Source organism: Mauremys reevesii, linkage group 11, assembly GCF_016161935.1.
Source record: "Mauremys reevesii isolate NIE-2019 linkage group 11, ASM1616193v1, whole genome shotgun sequence".
Classification (NCBI taxonomy): domain Eukaryota; kingdom Metazoa; phylum Chordata; order Testudines; family Geoemydidae; genus Mauremys; species Mauremys reevesii.
This window is the reverse complement of record NC_052633.1, coordinates 11,229,792-11,249,546: the sequence shown is the minus strand read 5'-3', so window position 1 is coordinate 11,249,546 and position 19,755 is coordinate 11,229,792. Positions and strand designations below refer to the sequence as shown.

Here is a 19,755-nt window from a genome sequence, read left to right as displayed (position 1 = left end):
GCGGCTAGAGCAAGAACCCAGGAGGCAAAGCTCCTGTCTCCAGTTCTGCCAATGACTCATTGATTGGCTCTGGTGGGGTCAATTGATTTAAAACACTCCGTTTACTCATCATCTGTAGGGCAATGCAGTGCTCTGTCCTGGCCAGCCGAGAGCAATTCCGGGCCCCAGGGCCAGGGCGTCCCTGGGGTGTGGGGGCAGGGCCTGGAGTGGAAGTGATTATATGCCGTCACTTCCGGGACCGACTGCACCTGTCAGTGGGGCCCCCCAAAGTACAGGGCCCACAGTGTCATGCGCATCCGTAGGAGCCCTGCGGCCCACCCAGGTGATTTAAAAGGGCCCAGGGCTCCTGGCTGCCATTGCTGGTACCGCAGCAGTGGCCAGGGGCCCTCGGGCCCTTTTAAATCCCCCCAGCCCCTGGGCAATTGTCCCCTTTGCCTGCCTCTGTCGACAGGCCTGGAGGTTCATAAGCCTGCTACAGCCTTGTCTAACAGAGAAGGGTCTTTTAGTTCATGCTCTAAAATCCATAGATCCTAGCTTCAGTCCCCTGTACCGTTCACCCATCATGGAGTGCCATGTTACACAGAGTAAAACAGGCCCATTTTAACCGTACTTAGGTTCCACCCACTCTGTGCCACAATGGCGAGAGTCTAAGAGCACAGATAAGATAAAAGCCTGAAACTGAGAGTTAACGTCAATATGAAGGGACGTACGCGGGTCACACTTGAATTCTCCCTTTCCGTTGCCGAGACACGTGCAGCTCATCATCTGGCCGCCCTCGCCCTGGCGGTCCCACTTCTCCCCGATCTTATAGTTCACCCCGTTGTCGTGGCACCATTCTGAATGAACCAGAGGAACAACCGTCAGGTGGTTACTCTACACAGGCCTGTTGCTTAAGGAGCAGAGAATTGATCTGTGAAGCCTCATGCACCAACCAAAGGGGAGGAGGGAGAAATCCAAGGTCCAAGGAGAAATCCACGGCTGGTGTAAATGGGCACAACTCTCTGGATGTTAGCAGAGTTGTCCCTCCTTTTCCCAGCAGTCAATCTGAGATTAGGACTTTAAGTGGGAGAGGGGCCATTTTAGATTGGGTAAAGGTGGAGGAGCCTCTCCAGGAAGGAAGAGGTGGGAAAGAATTTAAAAATGTCATTCGTAGGGAATCCCTGGAACTACATAAAAAGGAAGCTTAATTAAACAGGAACTTAAGCAGGGGAGGAAATGTACTTGTCTTTTAAAGAAGTAAATAGACAGTATAATCATTTCACACCAATAATGCGAAAACAGTGAAACCTTGTGTACCAAATGACGTAATAGAACAATTAGACCTATGAAAAAAGGTCTGCCTTGTAGCAATTACTCTCAAAGCTACATACAACATAGAAATTCCCTTTTTGCTTTGCTTACTTTGTAATATAAAGCTCAATTTAAATCAGTAAGACACGCGCCCTATGGAACCACTTAATCACGTTTACTTTGTTTCATCCCCAACCCTTCAGCTGAATATTGTCTACTTAAGCCCAAGTCCTGCGAAGGCTCAAACTAGATGCGACTGCAATGGTGCTGTTTGTTTGGCAACACGCACTGCCAGCCTCAAAGTGTTAGGACGGTACGTTCAAACCAAACCAAACTTTGCTCCCAAGTCAACTTAATGAGAGTTGTATCAAATCCATTGTGCTGATGGATAAAGTTAGGACTTAGAAATCCAATATATTTAATTATGCAGGTTTGTTTTCTTAAATGACTGTTCTGATCTACTTTAGACACGCAGTCTCTCCTTTTCAAGCATTAACTGGACTCCCCTAGCAATGGAAGGGAAATGTTCATTTCCTCACAGAAGCTTTACCGATAAATACAAACATGACCGTTGCTTATGCAGTGAACAGCAGTACTGGATAAGCTGCAAAGTTCAACGACAGCTAACCAGTTTTCCATCATTTGATGATACAACGCATGTACTAGAGTGTGCATTTATTTGCTTCATGTTTGGGTCAGGTTGCATCTGCCAAACATGCCGTTTAGTGCTAATTCGGCATGGAGTTTAGTGATCTGTGGGGATGGACAAAAGGAAGCTACTCACTAGATGAATCGCATCGGAAATGACCACTGCCAAAGCCCAAGCACTGGCACCAGAGTTTAAAGCCCGTTTCAGACAATCGCTCCCATTCCTCTCCAATGGAGTAGAAGGAGCCAGTGTAAGTATCGTAACACGTGTCGTCGGTTGGCTGGTTCACTCCTTCAGACACTGGAAAGAAGAGAACAAAGAGGCGTTATATACAGGGATACAAACCTAGGAAGAGAAGAACGGTCATACCTGAAAGCACATTCCCAGTACTGATGGAGCATTCGCTTGGCTGCGCTGTCAGCATAACAGCCTCCCTAGGATTTATTTTACAGGTGCGTTTGGCAGAGCAGTAGAGTGATGATAACAACCTCATAGGTGAAAGTTATTTTCATTTTGACCTGCCAGGTTTCAAGCGTGCACACATTTTGCATTCGCTACTGGAAAGCAGTGATCTAACTAACCCACCTTTACAGAGAAACGTGCTGGACTCACATGGAGCAGCAGGCGTTTGGATTCTGTGCTGCACAATGGGGGAGTGATACTTTTCAGGCGTGCTGGGTCTACTGGGGCCCGAGCTGAACTCTGGCACAGAACGAAACCTCAAGTGACAGAGGAGAAGGAATACCTCAGGGAGGGATCTTGCTCATGTAAGGTCCCACTGTCTGCCCATGCATGGAGTCGGACTCCACCCAGCCAGTCTGCCCATATACAGCGAACTTGCCAGGCGATTTACAGCCAGCAGAGGTGTTGGTTACACCACAGCTGTCAGGCAGGGAGAGCTGGACCCTATGGCCCAAAGACAGCCTCCCAGCAGGCAACTCTATTAACCAGGGAGATGGTTAACCAGCAATTCATCTGGCCAATTGCCATCCGTTGGTCACTGGAGAGACAGGGAGGAGGAGGAGAAGGACTCAAAGTAACCCCTTTGTCATGGTAGGTACATTATTTTGGTTCCAGTAATTCGATGTTGGGTGGGAACGTTGGCATTATCACAGGCCTAGCATCTCTGACTTCCGCTAGGACAGTCTCTCTCACCACCAGACGTTGGTCCAATAAAAGAACAGAACCAACAAAAGTTGGTTGGCACCCACCTCGCTCTCAATGCACATTCAGGCAGTAGACTAGCCTCAGCTCTTATCATCGAGTCAGTATACTGCATAGTCATCTGCACCACAGAACCAGAAAGAACTGTTTCTTTAGTGTATGTTGTAAATAAGATGTGAAACGAGGAAACAAGGTGCTCCTAACCTATTGCACTGCAGCCTAGCGAGTGCCTGGTGAGATCCGGCCTGTGGGTAAGAGGTGCAAGGCAGAGTTTTGCCCAGACTGTTTAGCTTAAACCTACCAGCATTGCCCACTGTGACAACCTCTTCCATAACTTTGTGTCTCCTACGATCTTTCAGTGCCTCCACGATGATGTTGTAGGTGGCACCTCTAGTAAGGCCGGTCAGGGTAGCAGAAGAGGAAGTTCCAGGAACTCTGAACTGCAAGTACATCACCACAAAATTGGCTTTAGCAAGAGTATGCTGCTGAGGGTAAGGCTGGTGTCTTCATACGTGATTGTACCATGTCTAGCAAAATGGGGCCCAGTCCCGTGCCTAACAAATAGCAATGAATTCAGCCTCCATGTCCCATGGTGAAGTAGGGATCTACTACGATCTCAGTTTTAGACAAAGGTGAAGTGACTTGCCCCATATCACCCAGGAAGTCTTTAGTAGAACAGGAACAGAACCCAAATCCCCAGTGTTTTACTTTAGCCACAAGACCATCTTTCGACCAGCAATATTGACTTGGCTGCCTCATTCCACTACTGAATTTCATAGTATCATAGAAGTGTAGGACTGGAAGGGACCTCAGTAAGTTAGTTCAGCCCCCTGCACTGAGACAGGTTTATGTATTATCTAGACCATCCCTGACAGCTGTTTGTCCAACCTGTTCTTAAAGCCCTCGGGTGCTAGAGATTCCACAACCTTATATAGGTCTCTTCTTAAGCACTTTTATAGGATAAAATCCCCAAGTATCCTTCGCTGTATTAGCACTTTCTTATGGAAAGGTGCAAACAGAGCCCCAGGGTCTTTCTGTTTTAGCCAATATACCCTCAGTTCTCCCCCAGGCACAGCGCCACCCTCAGGGCCCTGCCGTCAGCCAGAGGCTAAAACAGCGTTAACCTGACAGGGCTGCTAATACTACACGGTGAAGTGGCAATCAGAAGTTACCTAGGATGGATGCAGATGGAATCTTAAGAGCCAGAACTTGCTTATATCAACTCTACAATGCAACCACGGGAAGCTAGAATCCCAAGGTCCTGTCTCCTTAAGTGTCTGAGGACTGCCGTAGTCAAGTCCAATAGGGTGGCAGCATTCACAGTGCATCTGAGAAACAACAATCAATTACCTGTAAAGGCTGTTCGTCGGTGCCGACTGGTTGGCATGAGATGACGTATTCAGAGCTTTCCAGCAGGGGCCTCCAAGAGATAGTTGTCTGAGAAAGAGCTTCCTGGCCCGTGGTGTCATTGTGCGGAAAGTCCACTCTTGGGCCTGGGTACCTGTTACCATGGTTGATTTCTTCGTCCACATTTGGTGCCTGCGGTCTTGGCCGGTGTCTAATGGGAGTTGCTGTGGTGGGAGCGGTGGTCCTTCTAAAACCATGTTCCTCAAAGAAGACTTGCTGTCCCTGGTTCACTAGTGTTTGCTGGCCACTGGTGCCTGGAAGTTGGATACCATTTCCATTGTCAAACCTGTTTGTGTCAGGAATCCTCTCCACCGTGGAAGGTACGTCCAGAATCTCCGGTCCGCCTTGGTTGGGGTGCGGCAGGGTTACCAGCTGCGGGAGCTTGTCTAGCCAAAGAAAGGTTAGAAGCCATAAAGCAAAGCACCTTAAGCCCCAGCATTAGTTATGATAAACTAGGCAACTACAGTGAATGCTGTAAAGCGCTCAAAGCAATTAAATGTTAGCAACTCTCCCACGAGTACAGCACACTTTTTTTAACCTCTCTGGGATTACTCTACAGAGGCTATTTTTTGAAGTGTGGGGAGGGTAAGAGAAAAAGTCTGTTATTAATTTTCATACTATTGAGGCAAAGCTATGGTCACTGCACCCAGAGAAGCCACCAATGCGCAAATTAAGAAAACAAGAGATGATTGCAATAGACATTCATAGTCCACCAATTGAAGAAAACCTTGGGCACGTGCTAAGGGATTCCCTCTTATGCTATTGAGGTCTCCAGCTGGATGACAGAGATTTTACTGGCTACCTTCTCCTTGCAGCGCCTCACAGACGGGACACAAAGTCAGACAAATTCAAATGTATCAAAAGTGTGCAGCAAATGAACAGCTTCAGTCCATGTGGGCTTCTCCCACTGAGCCCATCACAGGCTAGAAGGAAAGTGAGTATTAGACACTAAGGACCTGAGATTGCATTTAGTTTGTTTCTTCATTTCATTATGGCTGAAAGGAAGAAACAAACTGAATGCAATCTCAGGTCCTCAGTGTCTGAGCCCACTGAACTGTGCTTTGCACTGTTCAGCAGATCACCTCATCCGTTGCAGAACCCCTGCTTATGAAAATGTATCCCTCTTTTTAAGGGAAGAAAAAGAAAATGAAGGAAAAATGCTACTTTCTACAAGCAGCCTGTCACTTAGGGAAACCTTGTATTTGATTAAAATATCCTTTTCACTGGTGTATGTTGTTAAACAATGTTATAAAATTAGCCCTCTGGAGAAGACATTACCCACAGCGCTGAGACTCCCCAGTGAGGAGAGGTCAACTTCTCCCCTCAAGGTGGACCGGAACATTATTTTACCTGTCTTTTTCCTGCCAACCAATGGCTCGCTCCTCTGATTGTTCTTCACAGCAATGATGTAGATGGTGTATTCGATTCCTGGCTCCAGACCTGGGGAGGAACAGAAGGACCTCAGGCTTGAGGAAACCCCTAATTACAAAATGAGTCCGGGATAGCTAAACAGAGACTCCTCAAGGTTTCGCTCCCTTCTATGGTTTCTAATGCTAGAGCTTTCTGCACAAATACAATGCACTTTCCAATCAGAGTTGTATTAAGCAAAATAATCAATTTAGGTTTCCTTGTGTTATCATAGAATCATAGAATATCAGGGCTGGAAGAGACCTCAGGAGGTCATCTAGTCCAACCCCCTGCTCAAAGCAGGACCAATCCCCAATTAAATCATCCCAGCCAGGACTTTGTCAAGCCTGACCTTAAAAACCTCTAAGGAAGGAGATTCCATCCCTTCCTTAGGTAACCCCATTCCAGTGTTTCACCACCCTCCTAGTGAAAAAGTTTTTCCTAATATCCAACCTAAACCTCCCCAACTGCAACTTGAGACCACATCGTCGTCTTTGGCTTCTCCTTGCTCTAGCAGGGTGTAATCTGCACCAGCCCTTTACCTGGTACAGATTATTTGTCCTTTTGTGCCTGCTCAGTGGCACTGGCTGGCACGTGTGGGGGATGGAGTGGATCCCAGGCTCTGCCCACATGCACAGCTCCACAGTGTCTGATCCCCACTTGGGCTAAGACCCGTGGTGCTGGCAAGTGTACACCTCCTGGACCTCCTGCTGGATCACATGGGGAATGCCACCATCAGACGTACCGGTAAGAGTGGCCTCCGTGGTGCCGGCATGGGGGCGAGGGATCAGCTCCTTGGGCTGTGCGCCGGGTCTCTCATATTTGAGGATGTAGCCTGTGATCCGGGCACGGGGTGGCTGCCAAGCAACCAGCAGGGAGTTGCTTGTGGTTGTGAGGAAGCGCAGATTGGAAGGAGCATCGATGGCTAAGAGCAAACAAAATCAGTTAATGAATGTGGTAAAAGCAAACATGACTTCATCTCCCCTGCCCTGAGGGCTGAAGACAAATAACGGGTTTCCATAGGCTGCAGTCACCCTCTGACGATAATCCACTTCATGCTCAAAGAGGGAAACAAGGCTGTAAAATGCAGTAAACTACATATATGATCAAAGTCAAGGAAAGCACAAGTATATTTTCTGTTCAGATGTAAAAGAAACAAGAAGAGCCATTACCGGTGGAAGCATCAATCACTACAGGGGAACTGCGGGCATTCTCGTTCACCGTGTAAAGGTAGATCTTATAGTCCGTGCCTGGTTGCAAGCCTGGAATTAGAGTAGAAATATTACAGGTTCAGCCTTGCCTGGTTAAAAAGTGATCCAGAAAGCTGCTGCAATCACTGCTACAGGTAGAATCTAACTAGCTCTTAATGCCCAGGCTGGGTGTGTTGGCTGCAGACCTGAAAGGAATTAGGGGTGAGGTTTTTCAAAAGCACCCCATTGGCTTAGCTTTGCTCCCACTGAAGTCAATGGGAACAGAGTTAGGTCCATGCCGAGTGCTTTTGAAAATCCCATTCATAAATCCGAGATGGTGGTTACCTTTATCCAAGAAATACACATCTTCTAACAGGGTATTCAGCCTCCTACCATCACTGCTCTCCCTTAGCTTCAGATACAGGGCACAAAACTATGACCAATCAGTGCATAAAGGGTTGCTACAAGGAGACAGGGACATTGCTCTCATTAGTTCTCAATGATCAAGGGAGGAATAATGAATGGAAAAGCGAAACAATGTACCAGTGGAACCAGCAGAAAACGTGAATGCAAAGATGATCTAGGGAATGGAACCAAGAGGGTTGTGGAATGATAGTCACTGGAGATCTATTCAGATCTTAGAAGGTTCCTAATGGAAATGGTCTAGAAATATTAGTCCTGCATGAAATCAGGCAGCTGGACCTCTGGACTGACAAACAAGGCTTCAATCACGATGTGAAACAAGGTCTGCAAAGTGCAAGTGAGAAATCCAGTACTCAAGAGTATTAATGGTCTGAAAAAGTGCACTTCCTTAGCAGCTGCTCTGGAAAACACTTCCATCCTCAGACAAAATGTGAACACTCACATGACTATTTTCCTGCACTCCCATCAAATCAGGGCCAGATTCTATAACCCCTCCATGCAAGGAACGTTATTTTCAATCTGCTCTCAGAGGGCTTGGTAGGATCAAAGGCTTTAATGAGGGTTCTCAAGGTTAATGTGTATGTGTGTTAGAAGCTCAGCATGAAGGGGCACCTAAATTCCTCCTGAGTTCCCACCAAGGTATCCCCAGTACAGATTAGCAACCAGATGCATCTCTAATGAGCTTGGTCACTGAAAGATATTACAATGCAGAAGAGATGGTCTGATGAAGAATCTCATTTACCAGTGATGGTGTAGGATCTAACATCAGGGTTAATGGTCCGTTGAATGGGGCTCTGGCTATCTGCTGGGATGGCTTCAACCTGGAAACCGGTGATAGTTTCTGTCTTGGTGCGCCAGGTGATTGTGACGGTTGTCTCGGTAACATCTGTCACACGGGCCCTGCGGGGAGGGCTGATATCTGCACAGAAGGATCTGAGATCAGTATAACGGGCAGAAGCAATGATTTGGCAGAGGGTAGGGGAGGTCTACAAGAAAAAATCCCCGAACAGAATCTTTGAAATTCATCAACTATTTGTAAAGGGCCACATGCTGATGTCTTCACTCAGTTGCTTCTGCTAGGTCCTTACAGAGGACTCAGCCCATTGGCTCGATGCACAGCACCTGCTGCTATATGTAAAGTAGGATTGCTTACTCTCCAGGGTGGTGACCACACCATGGGCTGGCCGGCTAGTCAGAGAGTCCTTCAGAGCATACACACTGACTTCATACTTGGTTGCCACCTAGAAATAACAAAGTTATACAATGATCAGGGAGCTACATGGAATGTCTGATCTTCAGAAAAGCAGGTAAAGCTGGGACACAAGGAAACAAGCTTGAGCTAATCCAGAAGTTAGTAGATTCACATTGGTTAGTCACCATGGATGTCCTATTTAAGCAGAGACTGGGAATGGTTGGGTCATTACACTAATTGAATCTATTTCCCTATGTTAAGTTCTCCTCACACCTTCTATGGGTCATCTTAATTATCACTTCAAAAGTTTTTTTTTTCTCCTGCTGCTGATAGCTCATCTCAATTGATTAGACTCTTCCTGTTGGTATGCATACTTCCACCTTTTCATGTTCTCTGTATGTATAAATATCTCCTGTCTGTGTGTTCCACTCTATGCATCCAAAGAAGTGAGCTGTAGCTCACGAAAGCTCATGCTGAAATAAATTTGTTAGTCTCTAAGGTGGCACAAGTACTCCTGTTCTTTTTGCGGATACAGACTAACACGGCTGCTACTCTGAAACCTATTTAAACATGAAACTCTTAAAAAAATAGAAATCAAGTGAGCTCAAAATCACCAGGAGGGTTAGATTTACTTCCAGTTAAATGCAAAAATAAAAAAAGTGAGATCTGATTTTCATCTCAGTTAAACTGGCATAACTCAGTTCAAGTCAGTGGTGTTACTCTGGTATAAAACAGACACAAGTCAGGATTGAATCAGGCCCCTGTTTCCCCCCACACACACCCTTAAGCAAACCACATTTAGGCTGAAACTGTTGTTAGTGACTGCTGGAAACCTTAACTTTGAAAATGTATTTGAAATAAATACATGAAAAAAATGGAGTGGGTATCCTGGTAGAGCAAGGGCAGCCAGTACTAGGAACCCAAGATCCTTCATGAATGTTGGCTGGCAGTGCTAAGTATATATTGGAGTCCAACCATAATATGTGTGTGATTATCTGCTTGCAGCATTTCTGGATCTATAACAGTAGTAGAATCATAGGATTGGAAGGGACCTCAGGGGGTCATCTAGTCCAACCCCCTGCTCAAAGCAGGACCAATCCCCAACTAAATCCCACCTTAAGGATTGAGCTCACAATGCTGGGTTTAGCAGGCCAATGCTCAAACCACTGTGCTATTCCTCCCCCCCACACAGAGAAGCAGAAGAAATTACAATGGAAACCTGGATGGCTTTGAGGTTTTGGGGGCAGAAAGCCATCTCTGGGCTGCAGAAGCTTAGGATTCCTGAGAAGAAGGTAATATATGCACTGAGCTACCTAACGCAAACAGAAACATTGTACTACAAGAGAGTGCTCTGCTTTGAGAAAAATTTCAATGGAAGTTCCAGATTGTCGTTTAATGGGGTCAGACCAGCAGCTCTTGATTCCACTGGAACTAATTCAATTTAGAGCAGCTGGAGCTGGCCCAATTCAGGTTTGAAAATGAATTTAATAAAAATTTTTAATTTTTGCAAATTATTCAGAAGCTTCCAAAAAATGATCAATAGATTCACTGAGTCTAAGGCCAGAAGGGACCGTTAGATCCTCTAGTCTGACCTCCTGCATAACACCGGCCAGAGAATTTCATCAATCCTCTGGTAACGAGCCCAGTAGCTTGTGTATGACAGACGCATATTTGCCTGAGAAGTCCTCAGGCTGTATTGGTAGGGGCGGAGTGAAGAGGGGACAGGGAGACTGCAGTTTAAGCAGACAGATCCACTGTCTTTTAACTATTGGGATCCAAGGGATCTATGCTCCACAGCTAACCAGACTTAAAACAAAGGCCAGACTGGCAGGAGCTACGCTGATTTACCCCCACTGCAGTTCTGGCCCAAAGCATTTTTAAATTGCTTAAGAAATCCAACATCCCCCATTCCCACGCCGCACCTATTAAAATGAAAGATCAAAAAGTCACCATTAATCCCGACACGACAGCAAATGTGCTGTCTGGGGAGAGGTTGATTTCTTTCATTGGCCCCGTCTTTTCCTTGGGATTCACTCGCACTCTGTAGCCAGTGAGACGAACGTTGGGTGCGTTCCAGTTGACTTTCAGGCTGGTTGGAGTTACCTGGACAAACTGCAGGTTTGTTGGAGGAGGAATCGCTGTGAAAATTGTAATTAGACGACCGTTAGTTTGGAAGAACATGCCACCAGTCAAAATAGCTCACGATATCAATCATGAGCATGAAATAGTCCTAGGTGTGAAATACACAAGCGATGGCCTAGGGTAATGATCTATCTTGGGTAGCTATTGGATCCCGTCACCGTACTATGTAGGAGCTAGTGTTCAAGGATCAGACTTGGATGCCCAAATCTGTGATGCTACTTCTCTCCAGAAAAGCTGCCTTTGGTGGTGCTTACATTCAGTAGGTGAGTCTCTAAGTCCATTCCTCTTCTACCTTCCTCTACTCTTCATGCTCTCAAAATATTTTAGATCAGTTTCACCACAGCCTTGCAACTTGTCTAACTCCACTGACCTCTACAGAGTTACTTCGGATGTACAAGGGCGCGAGAGTGGAGAAGAAGGCCCAGTGAGTACAGAGGGGATGTAAAAATACTGCCAAGCCCAAATGGGAGCATTTAACAGCCACCTACACAGGTGTAGATGACTACATAAGGCAGTGGAGAATCAGGGCTGTGAAAGCCATAATGCTGTTTACATATGATATCTTCCCGAGCTAATATACTCAATGCTTGAATAAAGAACTTTTTAGAAGAAATCACTTGGTTCCTATAAACTAAAGAAACAGAAGCACCATGGGATATATTGATTGTCTTATTAGTTGTCATTCTTGGTCTATAACAGAACAAATATATAGCTTACCACCATCATGCCCACGATTACCAGGGTGCTGCAAAGCACTTTGATTTTACAGCATGGAGATACAATGCAATTCTCCCTTGCTTACTGAAATAGGGCCTCACTCAAAGCCCATGAAAATCAACAGAACTCCAATAGCTTTCTAAAAGGGTCCCTAAGGGGAAACCCAGACAGTGGTTTAAGAACCATTGTTTGCATTTATGACAGGTATAAACAGCCTGTCCAGTTTCAATCATTCTAGCACTTAGGATAGTTTAAATTTCTTTTTTATATTAATCTGTAAATTAAGATCCATAATCTTCCCTGCACTCATGTCAGCTTTTCATTTGCAAATTAATGGAGGTGTCGCTTGTATAGTGCTATCAGGACTTGGCTGGTAATGCGGGAAACGCTGCAGTAGATTTCAGATTGCTGGCAGCAGACAGAGCTCCCATAATAGTTCCGGTCCTTAGTTTTTGAGCAAAGACCCAATTGAAATTTATACAACCACTGGTGTGAATTGGGAATTATTACACAAGAGGAAAATTCTAAATCAATATAGGAGGAAACGGTAATTATTTTCTGTGTGCGCACGTGTTTCTCTTATTTCATAGAGGAGATTGGTCAATAAAAAGTTTAATCAATGGAACTAGCAGGATCTGGCTCTGATGTGGTCTCTAGCAGGACGGCCATGCTCCTGTGAAAGAGCGTATCACACCAACATGTGTGTTGGCCATGAAGCACAGTTGTAGCTGTGAGACAGCAAACAAGGTAACTTGCAATATCCAGAGCCAGAACGTGTCTAGGCCTCTCTTCATGGAACTTTTCATGGACTCCATGCCAGGCATCGGATGCTTGAACAATCGTATCTCTCCTGTTGTACCCTTGAAATGAGGACCTGATGGTTACGTACTGGAGGCATTCTTCTGAAGGGAGCCTACCTTTACCCTGTTGTGGGAAAGGTGTAAATGACCAGCTGGGGGCAGGCTGTGACATACAGAGGGCTGCGCTCTGTCATTCAGAGCAATGCCAACAGAGGGATTGGGAAGCACTTGGGGTACAAAAGGGCTAAGTGGCCTATAGGTGTAGCAGGGACTGTCCTGAAAGAATATATAGGTTTAAAGGATGGGTCCTGGCCTCCGATCCATTTCATCCCTGGCAGCACAAAAGGGACGGGAAACTGCCCTTTGCCCTTGAGATCATCTGTCCCTGGTCCTGCCACTGCCACCCTGGGCATCCGAAGAGAGGAGGGCGTGTGGCTAGTGTGTGATATGCTCCTGGGATGGCTCCTTGAGGACTGTTACTGTCTGCTCAGGCCAGGCTGCTCTAATGTGTGCTGGGGACCAGATCACCCCCTGAATTGCACTGGGATCAGTAGGGACAGGGGCCAAAAGGTGATGGAAGATGCCTACTCTGAGGTATCTGCGATGTGGCCCTAACTCTGCTATCCTCAGCAGCCAACCATTATTGTAACTCTCGCCTTCCAGAGGTTCACTTAATAAATACTTAGTAATCTTCAAGCATCATCCACCTCTCCAACCAAACTAAGCCCCCTCTCAATAGCAAATACCCCCCAGGCTCCTATGGAGGTTCTCCCGCAGCCAGGCACCAACTGCACACAGAAGGACACGGGACCCAGCAGGGCTTAAGCCATGGTTGCTATGGCCCGCTGGGCGGTGTAGACAGAGGTGTACCTGTGGACTGGGTCCCGATCAGGGGCTGGCTCTCCAGGTCATTGTGCAAGGCAACGATGCTGACAGTGTACTCAGAACCGGGCCTGAGGCCATGCAGCTCGGCAGTGTCGTCTTCACCGTCGGGGGCGGGCACTAGCTCATGGATTCCATCCTCAGGGCTTGAGTAGGTCACCCTATAGCTGGTGACTTGCCCCTGGGGGCTTTCCCAAGCAATTTTGATGGAATCGACATCCACCTCAGTGAATGTCAGTCCTTTAGGGCGGTCAATGTCTGTTAGGCAAATTAACGGTAAGAGGTTATGCGATAAAAGCAGGTTGTGGGGGGTGGGGGGAAAGAAGCATTCTGATTACATGCAAAGCAGTCTTCAGGTTTGCAGGTGCCCAATTCTCCCCTGCCTTGCACAGGTCTTTACACCTCTGCTTAGTGAGTGTAAAACGCAATGGGTGAAATCCCAGCCCCACTGAGGTCCATAGGAGTTTTGCCATTGACTTGAATGAGGCCAAGATTTCACCCCACCATGTGTCTGATTCTCGTTTACACTAAGGCCCCTTTACGCCACTCGGCTCAGATAGAAAGGCCTGTGCCAGAAATGTAATTTACACACACCATGAGTCTCCTTTACACTGGCCCAGTGAGGTAAGGAGCCTTGGTGTGCATTGAAATCAGGCCCCACCATTCTGATTTCATAGCCTTTCACACCCCCGTTGCACTCACTCTTCACTAGTGTAAGTAACCATACGAGGCCGAGGAGCATCAGTCCCACAATTTTCTTTCATAAATTAACATCCAATTAAATCATTTGTAACAATAGCAAATTACTATGTAGATTATATTATAAATCAATAAAACCCTTTGGCTTTATAACGAGCGTGCATGGGATGCCCATATACACACAATTATCTCACAGATATACCCACAAATTAGAGCCACTCATTATCGTCATCTCATTAGATTACACTTGAGCGTAAAATCGTAAGCCAGGGTAAATATGCACAGCTCCGGTGAGGACTTTTGTGGAGCTATCCACATTTACACCTGCTGAGGACTGGGCCCGTAATCATCAGATATGAATTACTCTTCATAACGATTCAGAGTCACTGTTTTGCAATGTGATGTTAGCCCTGTAGACCTGCATTCCCTATGCTTTAAGGTTAGCAAAGGTGATTTTATAGGAAACTTTTGGCTTAAGACTGATGCAGCTTGTGCAATACGCCTATGCAACACTTCAAGAAAATTCCTGTTCTGCTTACCATAGTTTTATAGTTATTTGGGTTAGATTGTGGCTTTACAGGCAGGCCTGAGCAAGAACAGGTTCCTAAACCATGATGCACCAGGAGAAACCCTGGGAGACACTGTGCATTAGAAATACCCCTCTAAGTGACAGGTTCTTCCTTGCTTTCTCCTTGCTGCCCAAATATTACTCTGTCACTGTCCTACACCTGCAGGCCAGCACGCAGAAGGATGGACCAAGACTCCGCCCATTGCCCACCCAGCTGCTCTCGGGAGTGAGCAATCGGCTGTGTAAGCCATGCTTACTTTTGCATACCTGGTCCCAAGGTCTAGTGGCCTACAAAAGGGTGTAAAGCAGGTTCTTACTCCCTCGCTCAGGCAAATGCTCTAAGTTAAAATCTAGCCCTCTAAAACCACCTTTGCCCTCTAGCTCTAGAAATGAGGTCTATGCAAAACATTTTTCAAAGATTCGCTAAAGGCAAACAAACAAAGAAAAAAAATGATTTTGCTTAGGCCATTTTTAGTGAAAGAAAACAAAAGCATGGCATTGTGGGGGATTGCATATTTTGGCAGCATTTTGGGGGACTGCGTATTTTGGCATCTGATCCAGCTAGCTATTTCTTAATAAGAGGGGCGCTCGTCCTTTTCTGGAATCTAGATATCCCCAGAGTTCCCACAGTAAAAGGTGCACACAGCAGAAGATACTAGACGTGGGTGTGGTGGTTGTTTTGTTTCTTCTGTGAAATTAAATACGTACTGGTAACAGCGGTCTCAACCAGAGGGAGGCTCTCTCCGTTTTGACTCTGAGCATAGACACTAACCACATACTCGACTGTGGGCTGCAGGCCCTCGATGGTAGTTTGGGTTTGATCTGCAAGGAAAAGACAACACCAGGATAATTTGGAATAGAGAGATGATTTTGTGTATTAAGCCTAGATCTTCAAAGGTATTTAGGTGCCAAACTCCCATTGAAATCAGTCCCCTTGGAGCCACGTGGCAGACAAGGGAGCAAAGTCATAGTCAAAGCTGTGTGTTGTGGCCTGGTGGAGGTAAAAGTGGCTATGCAGATTGTCTCCTGCCCATCGCTGCAGAAAGTCTGTGTGGGTTGCTTGGGGAAAGCGGGAGGGGCCAGGAAAAGGAACCAAAGCAATATCACTGAAGGACTCACATGCCCCACGCTACTCGCTATGTAAAAACCAGGGACTGGTCAGTGTAGCTCTGTCTGGGAATTCTACTGGAGAGGGCAGAGAGATTCAGTCACCAGTGGTCACATGGCAGACCTGCTGCCTTTGCTGGGTGGCTGCTGAGAACCCACAGAACTGGGGCAGGGTTTTCTCTGGCTCGCCAACCTTTTCAGCTTTTTCCAGCTTCCTGGCCTAGTCCCTTGCATGGAACGGGCACAGCTCACTGCAGAGCTTGGGGAGGTGGGAGGAAGCAGGGGGGTAACACAGCCAAGCAGCTACACATTCATTCCCATGGGGAATTCTGACTGCGTGCTTCGAGTCGTGGGCCTTATTTTTAAAGCTGGACCAAACTTTGGTCAATTTGCCTTGCTGCGGTACTGAGCAAAGGTACTGAACTGTGGCCTAAGACCCGCTGCGATGCCAAACGTCAGCAGAGTCAGACTAGACTGGCCGAACCTGGCCTGACTCATGTATACCAAGGCTCCTTCAGCCTGCTCCAGAGCCCTTCAAGTGAGTGTTACTCTCTTCATACCCACTCGAAGGCCCCTTGAGGCTGCTGGAGCCCTGTGATCAGTCTCTCCACGTTAGAGAAACAAAACAAATGCAGCCAGATCTTCACCACTTTTTGGAATGGGATTGAACATTAACCTGACCAGAGCAGCAAACAGCCTTGAGAGCTAATCTCAGCACAGCTGGTAAAACACACTGAAATGTCCCAGAGGGCAAAATGCAAAGTTATCAGAAGAGCAATTAAGCCAACATGCTCTGGCCGAGAGGGAAATCTTCCCCAGGCACTCTCAAGTGACTCCCCCGGGGGTTTAAGAAGTGGTGCCGAAGGACTCCAGGCAATTGGGGCGAGATCTCTAGGGATGTGATGACATACTCACCTGCAGGGACAGTTTTCGTTTTCATGGGCCCATGGCCATCCTTGGGGACGCTTGTCACTCGGTAACCCGTGACCGGAGAAGTTGAAGGCAGCCATCTGACACTGATGCTGCTATCCTGAACATCGGTCACTTGCATCTGGGATGGCGTGTTAATCTCTGCACATTGAAAAATAAGCCCTGTGAGCATCTGCAATGCAGAAAGTCTCCTTTGCTCACGGTATCCCATGTCCATAGGGCCCCCTGTGACCTCCCACCTGCAACTTCTTCTGCTTTTCTTCTTTTAGACTGTTACTGGTTTTTTAATGGAAAAACCCATGCTGCTCTGACTTATTATTTGTACCATAATAGCACGTATTTTTATTGATCACAGTGGTGCCTGTGAATGGAACCCCATAGTACAGACAGAGCACTCGACAGCCTCTGTTCCAAGCACTTTACAATCTGACTGGGGTCCCAATGAAGAATCATATTTCAGGCCCATAGTGCTTTGCTCCCTACATCCAATACCCATTAAGGGCAGTGGAAGTCTTTTAAAAGGGCCATTAAAGAGATTTTCCATGAGTTTCAACGGGAGTTGGCTCAAACCTTATGCAAACAACTATCAAAAGACCATCTTTGCCCCAGAAAGCTCATCAAGGGTAGTTCCTATTAGGGTCAGAGAGTCCCTACGTGCTACAGTGCATTAAAAATGCCGGAGGTAAGATGCAGACAGAATAGTCATCCTACATCAAACAGCCAAGTGGTTTGACACCCCATGTGCGAGGAGCCAGCCTTTGCTCGGTACGCTCACTCCAACAAAGATGGATGTTAAATGGTTCCCCCCAAACAACAAGTCCACAACTCCGGTAAGTTTGTTTAGTCTTCGTCTAAACTCCCCTCTCCAAAAGCCACCATCCCATTTTGTAACATTATGAACACGATGGGCCAAATCCATCTGGAGTGGAACTCCACCAAAGCCAACAGGCCCATCACTCACACCTGAAACGGAGGACAATTATGAGATAAACCAGAAGCTAGTAGCGTTGTCCATGTGTCTCACCTGTTTTGTACGTGACCGTGACTGGCTTGCTGCTGGCGGGGCTGTCTCCACGGCCCGTCACTGCGTACACCGTGATGGTATAATCTGCTGCGGGCTTAAGGTCGTTGATGGTGGCAGTGGACATGGTGCCAGGCACGGTAAACTCCTGGACAGGGCTACTGCCACCTGGGACAGCGGGTAAGAAAGAAAATGCTGATAATTACTCACGTTTTAAACAAAAAGCAAGGGATGAGCTGAAGTCAGTGGAAGACTCCCATTGATTTCAATGAGATTTGGGTCAACCCATAATAAGTTGGAAAGACCTTTTTCACCCCAAACCAAGAGGCAAATGGGAGGCCCATGGATCTTCCAGTGCAATGAATGGAGTTTCTGGATGTGGTAGCAAAGATGATTTGCCCCACCTTTAAAGTTCAGTCATGATATTTGCTTCTCTCAGTGCATATCCATCAGCACACTGCCTCCGTCTGAGTTCTCAGAGCATGCTGCATGCTACAATCATCAATCAGATTTGCCCTCACTATTTGCTGCAGTGTTTAAATGGCCCAAACTTAAAGCTTCACACTTGTAGAAGTGGTAATATTAGATCACACTGACCTGTTTCACCGTAGGTTATCCTATAGTATCTAACTGTAACTGCAGGAGCATCCCAGGAAATCACCAGGCTGGTGGGGCTAGTGGCAGTAACTTCCAGGTCCCTTGGAACATCGGAAACTAGAAAAGAATTCAAGGTTAAAAAAGAAAATTAAAAAAAAACATTTGACACTCTCCAGGTTCCTGTTACTCTACTTACACTGGAGGCTGTTGCTACTAACAAGTCTTTCCAGAGCCCACAGTTTGCCGTCAGGTCTCTAGGTGACACATCTGGCTAAGAGCCTGAATCCAGCGGCTATGGAAAGATTGCTATTGACTTCTGTGGCCACTAGATTGAGCCCTAAATGTGTCCCTCCTGCAGAAAAACCTAGGGGAGCGGGAAATTGCCCAGAGAACTCGTTTCTGAAGGCTACTTCCCTCGGTGGGAGGGCTTTGATGCCTCCCATTGGAGGGCAAGAAGAAAGGCCTCAAACCTCATGGATCTACCAGCCCAGGAGCTAACCGGCGCTCCCTGGGTTTTTCCTTTGCTTTGGTAGCACAACGCCCTGAGGCAGACTCACCACAGGGTCATTTAAAACAAAAGAATGTGCACAATGGACATTGGCTTGAGCGATCTGAATTAACACTTAGCCTCTTCAGAAACTCCTTTGTATGATAAAATGCCTTGTCTCCTTAGCAGATAGATGTGCTTTGTGCCTGATCTTAAGCTCATGGGAATCAGTGGGAGTCTGTCCATTGAACTCAGAGGCCTTTGAATCAGGCCCTTTCTCCTCTAGCCAACTTTCTGCTCTGCTGTCAGTAGTTCAGATACTCGCCAGCCAACCGGAAGGATTCAGTTTAACAACTTGTCGAGATGGGGCAGGAGAATTTCAATGTACATTTTGTCTGGCTTGTTTCCGAACTGACCTGTAGTTTGCTGGCCAACCAAGGGCAAGCTCTCCTCTCTGCTGTTGATAGCAATAATGCTGACCACGTACTCTGAGCCTGGGGCCAGGTTAGTGAGGGTGATGGAATTCCGAGAAGGTGGGACGCGGTCTTCCCTGGGCCTGGTGCCGCTGTGTTCCAGATGGTGGCGAATTTTGTAGCCGGTGATAGTGGCACGAGGAGCAATCCAGTGCACAGTGAAAGAGTTGGCAGTTATATCCGAAAAGTCAATGCCAGTTGGAGAATCAAGGCCTGGTCGGGGCAGGAGGATACCCAAGAAAAGGGACATTCAGCTTATTTGAACAACAGATACATTTATTTTGAAATGATGAGGGATTTCCCCAGCCCCACCCCACAGTGGGATTTCAGAATCCTGCTTGCACTCCTGCCAAACACTGTTCAGCACTGAACCTATAAATATGTAATGATCCAGATCATACAGTGGCATTAAAAATCCACAGGAAAGTAATTGCAAAAATGGAATCTCCTCGCAAGGTCAGTCCACATCTGGAGTCCTCTGAACTTGAGGTATTTGACAATTTTAAATGTTTGCCCAAACAAAAACACCCAGCCCTGGTTTCAGAGAACAGAAAAAGCCAAAGTACAAAAACATCCGAATACTTCTGAGACTTGGCTGCACAATGTCAGA

The 19,755-nt window shown here is 46.7% G+C and overlaps 1 protein-coding gene across 5 annotated transcripts in view; it reads right to left on the bottom strand.

The window, feature by feature from the left end:
- The window catches only part of FN1 (fibronectin 1), a 65,449-nt gene that overhangs the window by 2,444 nt on the left and 43,250 nt on the right, over positions 1-19,755 (bottom strand). For 2 of the 5 annotated variants that reach the window (XM_039493814.1, XM_039493817.1), the window contains 16 exons: positions 19,089-19,358; positions 18,186-18,302; positions 17,592-17,756; positions 16,553-16,708; positions 15,239-15,352; positions 13,252-13,521; positions 10,673-10,860; positions 8,684-8,771; positions 8,273-8,449; positions 7,090-7,179; positions 6,663-6,842; positions 5,861-5,950; positions 4,454-4,896; positions 3,405-3,543; positions 2,075-2,239; positions 711-836 (listed from right to left, as the gene is read on the bottom strand). In XM_039493814.1, coding sequence (XP_039349748.1) covers positions 711-836; positions 2,075-2,239; positions 3,405-3,543; positions 4,454-4,896; positions 5,861-5,950; positions 6,663-6,842; positions 7,090-7,179; positions 8,273-8,449; positions 8,684-8,771; positions 10,673-10,860; positions 13,252-13,521; positions 15,239-15,352; positions 16,553-16,708; positions 17,592-17,756; positions 18,186-18,302; positions 19,089-19,358 — 2,778 coding nt within the window. The remainder of the gene's footprint in view (positions 1-710; positions 837-2,074; positions 2,240-3,404; positions 3,544-4,453; positions 4,897-5,860; positions 5,951-6,662; positions 6,843-7,089; positions 7,180-8,272; positions 8,450-8,683; positions 8,772-10,672; positions 10,861-13,251; positions 13,522-15,238; positions 15,353-16,552; positions 16,709-17,591; positions 17,757-18,185; positions 18,303-19,088; positions 19,359-19,755) is intronic. The other 3 variants (XM_039493816.1, XM_039493818.1, XM_039493815.1) reach the window with 2 other exon arrangements.